We start from the raw sequence: 8,139 nt of genomic DNA on the forward strand, positions 1-8,139 counted from the left end.
ACAAATGACTCCTGATCTTCTTTACAAAGATTCCGTAAGTGTGGTCTGAAAAATATACAAATTGTCTTAGGCCACTTGTAGGTGTTCTCCATCTCTGATTGCTGTGGCCGCTTTGTCAGCCCTGCTGTGCTGTCCTCTACACAAGATGCTGTACACGCTTCAGTTCTGCTATTTTGCCATAGTTCCCACTAGGAATGTCAGCCCCAAGAAGACAGAGCTGTCCTATCCACAGGTGTATTTCCAGAACTTAGAACAGTGCTTGACTTTCAGTAACTACTCCCTTAACTATGTCACTGAGTTTACTCAGCAACATTTATTGAGCACCTGGTATGTGCTAAACACCTTTCTAAGCACTGGAGACACCTCAGAACAAAACAGATAAAAACTGCTTCCTTGTGGCACTTACAGTTCTCTTTGCTGAAAGCCTGCTGCTCCCTTGGAGAGTACTCTGTTTTCTACATTTTACCTTTTCATCTCCCAAATCCCACAGACCTGCAGCCTTCTTAGCATGGCCCACCTTCTAATAATGTACTTTACTTTCAAAGATCTTACTTTTTCTAAAAAAAAAAAAAAAAAAAAAAAAAAAAAGCTTCCTTGTGGCAATTACATTCTATTATGGGAGAAAGAAAAACAAAAAATAAATAGTAAATCAATCATTCGATGAAAAACTAATCCAGTATGTTACCAGGGAGAGGTGCTATGGAAAAAGAGAGTAGGGTAAAGGGGGCTGGGGGACTCATTGGAGAGAAAATGAGCAGAAGGGAAAGGGGTCACAGTTTTAAATAAACAGGTAAAAGTTAGCCCTTGGAGAAGACAACATTTGAGCAAAGACTTAAAGGTGGTGGGAAGGGAGCCATTCAGATATCTCAAGGAAGAGCATTCCAGGCAACTAGTACGATGAGGGAACAGATAGTACAAAGGCCCTACGGCTTCAAGGAATAGTATTGAAGACACTGAGCATAGAAGAAAGTGAGCAGGTGGGAGAGAGGTGTAGGAAGAGGTCAGAGATCTTGAAACTTGTAAGTCTCAGTTCTTTGGCTATTATCCTGAGTGACATGGGGAACCACTGCAGGGTTTAGAGGAGAAGAAGGACAGGATGTGGTTTTAATTTTAGAAGAACACTCTGGCTGCTGTATTGAAAACAGATTACAAAGGAACAGGAATGGAAGCAGAGAAACTAGTAAGGAGACCTGCAATAATTCAGGTAAGAGATGGTTAAAAACTTAGACCAAGTTGCAACAAGAGGTGGGGAAAAAAGGATCAGATTCTAGATATACTTTGAATGTAGAGGCAAGGAGATTTGTCAGCCAACTGGATATGGGGTATGATAAACAAACAAAAAAGTCCCTTGGATGACTCCAAGTTTTTGGCCAGGGCTAGTGGGAAACTATAGGTGGGGCGGGCTCAGAGGGAGGATCTGAGTGTGTCTGTTTGAGGTGGGAGAAGTCTATCAGACATTCAAGCAGACATGTCATACAGACAGTTGGATATACACACCAGAAAAGTTCTGGGTGAGGTACATAAACTTTGGCGTCATCGTGAATATATGAAGAAAAGGGAGGCCCTGAACAATGATAAAACATATTTTCCTTTTTTCAAAGAATCTTAACATTTTGTAGCTGAAGTGACTTCCAAAGAACAAGACCATTTATCAAGAAAACAAATTAAAACCTCTCTGATGGTTTCTAAATTTTCATTTTAAAGCAACGTCTCGAAAAATGGTCTGCAGATGCCCTGAATCAAAATAAAACCAACTTTTGTAATAAGCACTCTTAGTGACTTTCAAGCATAATTCAAATCTGAAACTCACCCCCTATGTGTGTGTGTAACTGTGGCATACAGTGTCATTTGGAAGTTTCTACTTTCATACCTATACTGACATCTAAGTGTGGGTTACACATGATGGGCACAGCCTAATGACAAAGGAATCTCTGATAATCCAATTCATTTTATAATAGCCACAGACTGGCACATGCAACATGGGATTTATCAGTATTTAAGGAAATATATTTCTGGGCAATCTTCTGAATCATTTCCCACATCAGCTCTATTGCAACCCTGATCGTTCACCTTTAAGATGGCTATCCCTTGCTATGAGTTATAACTTTGGTTTGGATGAGCATGTTTCAGGAAGGAGGCTGCTGCTTCTCAGCCATACAGATTCCCTGGTGTCAACATTTAAAAATTGTATACCCATGACGGTTTTTCGGTTCCTTGTAATCTCGCTTTTTTTCTTTTACTATTTTTTGCATGCTGATGAAGTTTAAGAGCACACGAAATTATACTATAGTCTGATGAACCTAAAAGTCCTTACAAAGAAATTGGTTACTCAGAGAAACAAATACAGCAGACACGTAAAAGGATTACCCAGGTACCCTTTCAGGGAAATGCTAGTTCCAGGAGACTGCGCAAACACTTTTAACAGGTTTCTTGAGTAATCATTATCAGGCCCAGTTTAACCTATAGTAACTACATAATATTTTCAAAATTTCTGGACCAGGGAAGCTATAAACCCAAATCTCTCTTCAAATAGTTTTTCAGAATGTGTGGTAGCTGTTCTCTGATTTGGATTCTAGCGCTGCTGCTACTTTATCCACCAGTAGCTCATGATTGTTGGCCTGGCAAAGAATGGTGTTCCAGTACATGGCCTTCGCATGTGGGTTTAGCTTCAAAATTTCTCCGGTTTTTCAGTGGATTCTTCTTTAGGACTCTGCGATGAATCTTCTTGCGTGGTGCTTGGAGGGCTCTTTGGATCTCTGGGCTTTTCAAGATTCTGCTAAGGTCTGTATTGAGCATCTTATGCCTGGGAAGATTGTAAAGAGAGGCAGCTTTATGCCAAGTATCATATGGATGACCTAACTTGCAGAAAGCACTTTTAGTCCAAATGCAGAAATGGCTCACATGCCCCCTAGGGGCAAGTTTCAAAATGTTCAGTTTGCTGACATTATGCAGAGTAATTCCAGGAATGTTTCTGAAGGCTTTGATGATGCCATTGTCCTCATTATAGATGATGCAAGGTCCCTTGCACTGGATATGACTACAGTTTCTCATTTTGCCCTTGCCAGCTCTTATTCGCTGAGAGGCAGAGACCTTTTTGATATCACTCCAGGCCTTAAGTTTCTTAAGAAGTAAGACAGCCTCCATCTTCTTGTAGCCTTCAACTTTAGGCTAAGCACCCATTCTAAGCACCCATTCTAGCCTGGACTCTGGTAGTGGTAGGAGGAGAGCACAGTGGATGCCCCAGTCCAAAGACAGTAAGTAGTCAGAGGACAGAGTTCCCTGGGGAAGTCACTCTGCCTCGCTGAACATAAACCAGAAGGGGAAGCAGCATCAAATGAAGAACACTGACTTTTTCTAATGAAACTCATGAGCTCATGACTCTTGCAGACAGCAAGTTTCTAAGTTATATCATTTTTCATGTCCCACTGGTTACTACTAAACAGATCAGAAAGGACTTCTTGAATATTGAGATATCCTTCAAACTTTTACCTTCTACTTTATTTAGATCACATTTCATTCAGATCTTGTTTCCTCCTGGGATACACTAGATCTTATTTCCAAAATTTTGAGCTAGATGATTTCCCCGCTTTTTCTACACATGGGAGGAAACACATGGCCATGAAGAGTATTGGGATCAGTATTAGTGTATGATGGGAAGAGATCAAATACCTATGCTGGGGGTACATTACAATGTCTGGGAAGTTCTACCACACTTTTTATATGCATTCCCATGATGACATTTTTGTCTCTTCAGTTATATTAACATCCTGTGGTCTTTCTATAGCACTTGGAGTTCTGTTGTATTAGGCATTTACCAAATATTTGTTGACTCACGATCTATGCAAACTAGAAAAGGGAAAAAATTATGATATCCTATCATGTGTCCACTTTCAAGGCTGCAAATATTATGAGATGTCACAGAGGCTTAGTAGAAAAGCTGCAATATGCAGTTTTTATATATGACTAATTTGGGAGCTGTAAACAAGGAGAAAAATATAATGTAACAAATGTTCTCAATTATTTGCTTAGAAGAAATTATGATTTGTAATGTATTGATAGTGTCTGCTAAATCAACTGTTATTAAATATATTATCAAAGGAATAAATCCTTTTGTTGCATATTGTAAAAAAACAGCTTTAAAACAGATTCTAAGAGGAAAGAGAAGAGAAATGATATTTGGTAAAATATTCTTTGTAAAACAGCATTTGTCATTTCCTCTTTATTTTACAGCTGTTAAAGGACAATGAAAAAAAATAAAAACTAAGAGTCTCTAATTATTTCAAACTATATATATTTATATAAAATTATGTAACACTGTCTTATTTAGCAATTCTTTTTACAACAGCTATATGATATAATTCACAGAATTGCCTCAGAAGGATCTGTAACTGCTCTAGAAAAAACTTGGAAAATAACTGAATTCCTCCACAGGAACATTTCCAATAATTAGCCTATTATGATGAACTAGGATGCTAACTAGACTTACTAGGGCAAACATTTCATGATATATACAATAATCAAATTATTATGTTGTATATCTGAAACTAAAAGAAAACTCAAGCTAATAAAATGCAAGAGCAGAGAAAAATAGGTATAGAAAAGACTAGGTAAATAGAAAGTATAAATTAAGATAGAAATAAATATATCAAGTTAATAAAGTTCACCTCATAGATAAGGAACTGACTCATAGAGAGGTGAAATGACCCACCAGAGCCACACACAACTAGAGTGGCAGAGATGGAGCCAGAACCCATCTCCTGACTGCCCCTCTAGGGTTCTTTGCAAAGTGTGTTTAAATAATTTATGTCTGACTCACAGAACTCTAAAATTGAGAAATCATGTTAGCCCATTTTTCAGATGGCGGGGATGATCCTTTGGGGAATTTGTCCCTAGGTAATCAGGCCAGAAATCACTAAGACTCATTCTCAGAATGATAATTACTAAACATACCAGCAATGTTATTATATTTTATTCTACTTTACCTTCCTTACATTGAAATTCTCTCACTAGCTTTCTCTGACGCAACACTGAACTAAAAAACACAAAATTGTCCCAATTTAAATCTTTCTTTAAAACTTTCTATAACTGTAATGATCAAAACTATTATTAGTTGTACATCAGGAAAGACACAGATAAGCTGATCTGCAATCGTTCATTCTCAAGACTGAGAATATAACATATTTATAATAAATATAAATATTTTATAAATATATCTTATCTTCTTCTCTACAAGACTTTTTTCCAAAACAACTAACAAATATTAAAATGAACTAAACCTTGCTCATTCTCTACTGTACTTTCCATTTCTCAAAGTAGTTTAATGGTAAGGAAAGAAAAAAAAAACCATCATGAATAACCTACAAAAAACAATCATCCTCCTCCATGGTATTAAAAACTGATTAGCATTTGTGTAGTCAGTCTCCTTGCGCACACAGAGAGCGATTTGTATGTGGAATTATACAACCAGCCCAGGAAATAAGATAAATAAATGACTCAGGAAGAGGGGCAGGTTTGCAAAATGGAATGGATATATTAGTCAAAAACTTTAATCAGCAACCAGGAAAGGAAGTGCTATATAAGAAAATAATATTGAAGCACTTGAAGAGTATAGATTTTTATCAAAAGGATCACAGAGATGAATCATAAAGGCCACCTAGTCAAAATTCTTCAAAACTCTGAGACCTAAACTATATCTCCTTTGAAATCCACAGGCTTTCCAGAAAAGGGAACCCAAGGGACCCACCATAAGAAGTCAGCTTCCCCAACTGAAAATTCACACCATCTTGGATAATGAGGCAAATGAAATAAATACTGGAAAATACCAGGGACATTATTTATACATTTTAAATAATAAAACATATTTAGTTCTTGTGGGAAAGTACACATGCCACAAGCAACTAGATCTTGTGCATTATCAAGTGGTCAGGGAGCTAGGCAAGACTGCAGTGCACTCTTGGATGCTGACAAGGATACAATGACATTCCTTCTTTGCACTAAGAGGTTCTTTCCTTTGGCAAGCAAAAGCACCTAGAAAAAGAAAAGTGTTGGCTACAGAATTTATCATATATGTAGTTATATTTTTAGTATTTCTATTCATATTTTTCATAGATGTGTTCTAAAAACTAATGGGTTAATAATGCTTAGAAACAATTCTCAGTTAAGACATACCAATAACTTCCTGTGTATTATTGATATTGCTGATGTGGGGAATTTAAAAGAAAAACTGGATTAATATATGCTCACACACGGTCTATGGTTATAAAGACAAATTGAAGCCTGTGTGACAATGAAGTTGCTTTCCTGAGGGAAAAGGTACTCAGGACTCAGTTGCCTAATCCAGAGTAAATCACTATAAAGTTATTTATAAAAATAAATAACTTATTAAGAGAAACCCAAAAAGATTTCTGACATTGCAATTTTACTTTCACAAATTAAAATAGAAAAAGATAATTTAATAAATACATCTATATTTTTTTGTTATTAGAGTGAGTGCAAATATCTCTAAAATTCTGGAACTTCAGTTTTCCATTTTACATCAATCTTTCATTCTGATATTGAACTCCTTATAGAAGTAAAATCTAAAGCCTAACACCAATCTCATTCCTTTGGGATTTGGTGATAAAGTCTTATGAATAAAAACCATCAGCCAGTGGTGCTTATTTGTCTTACAAGTGATAAGATTTTGGCAAATAAAGAAAACTGCATTTGCCAATTTTTAAAAAACAGAAACCATTGTGTATTTTATAGAGAGCAAAACAACTAAGACAATTCCAAAATGCTACCATCATTTTTACTACCCTAAAATCCAAAGTACTTTTTACACAGATGTACAATGTTTGATAGTTATGTTTTATCTGCTTCTGCACTAACTACACAAAAACCTCACTGCTATACCTTCTTTGTTCTCTTTTAAAACAAAATAATTGATTTTTGTACAGGTTTCTGACTAAAACTGAAGCATGTGAATACACAGCTTTTGTCTATAATTAAGAAATTTTCAAAATTAAATTTTCTTTTCCAGTACTTCCAATTTAAAATTATAAATCAGTAAAAATGAACTATGTGAATAATGTGTTGTAAGGGCTCTTTTCTGCTCGTTATCGAATTACTGGCACATTGAATTTCCTAGACAAAAATACTCAAAATAACTATGCTGAAAAATATGGTTGAATATTCCAACAATTTCTACTACCAAAAAAAAGGGGCAACTAGAAAATATTTAAAGTAAATCTAAGTTAATGCAGTACCAAAAGAACAAAGAAATTGCTTACAAAAATGTTCTACTGACCATAGTTACAAAAAAGTTATTACCTTCTTGTTTCTGGTTTTAGGGGGGAAGGGGAGGAATCTCCCTATGGGTTCACTTTTGTTAATAAAAAACTTCACAATAGTTGCTACAAAAATATAATTATTGCTTCTTCTTTCCTGTACCTCATTTTTGCCTTTTTTGAGGAATGTTCTTAAGGTTGTAGAAAGATAGCTAAGATGAAAAATAGGAATGGGAAAGAAATATTTGAAAAACAAACATAAGGAGCACTATCATGCCATGTGAGTAAAAAGAATTGTTTGGGGCCAGATCACAAACATCCAAGACCAAGAACATTCACATTTTGTTAGGTAGAAAAGGGAGTTTTTGACAAAAGTGACTTGTCCAGATCCATGCAAGGTAAATCTTTAGGACTGGCCTGTAGAGAGACCTGAGGCAAAAATACTGTTAAAATGCTTCTGGGCTAGCAACCTGGATGTCAGTTGGGGTCCTGGCAGGAAACAGGTAGCAGCCCAGCTGGGTAATTTAAGAAAGATCAACAAAGGGAATATTTCCAAGATATGGGCATAATTTAAGGAAACTCAAAAAGAAGAGTGCTGCAATGGCAAGAGCCATGACCACTCCAAGCCTGAAGGAACCAGGGGAATAGTTAGAGGAGCTGGGAGAGGGTGGCTGCAGGGAGAGAGCTGCCCAACTGGAGCTGTGGCCTTTTAGAGGAACCAGCCAAACCCCACAACCTGCAGAGGGCTGGGGGCATACATGCCCTCACCTCACTCTCTTCACACCCTCAGATCTTCTGTCACTGCCTCTTGCTGGCTGCTCCCAGCTAGAAGCCAGGGGCAGAGAGCAGAGTGGAGTGAGGGAGGATCTAG

General features: G+C 36.9%; 1 protein-coding gene across 1 annotated transcript in view; it reads right to left on the minus strand.

Annotated features, from left to right (window-relative positions):
• Nucleotides 1–2,537: 2,537 nt before the first annotated feature.
• Nucleotides 2,538–8,139, minus strand: part of LOC107196536 (60S ribosomal protein L4-like) — a 9,452-nt gene continuing 3,850 nt past the window's right edge. The window contains 2 exon segments of the mRNA XM_015598601.1: nucleotides 2,538–2,676; nucleotides 2,678–3,168. Coding sequence (XP_015454087.1) covers nucleotides 2,538–2,676; nucleotides 2,678–3,168 — 630 coding nt within the window.

The sequence above is a fragment of the Pteropus alecto genome, unplaced genomic scaffold (assembly GCF_000325575.1).
Source record: "Pteropus alecto unplaced genomic scaffold, ASM32557v1 scaffold87, whole genome shotgun sequence".
Lineage (NCBI taxonomy): Eukaryota > Metazoa > Chordata > Mammalia > Chiroptera > Pteropodidae > Pteropus > Pteropus alecto.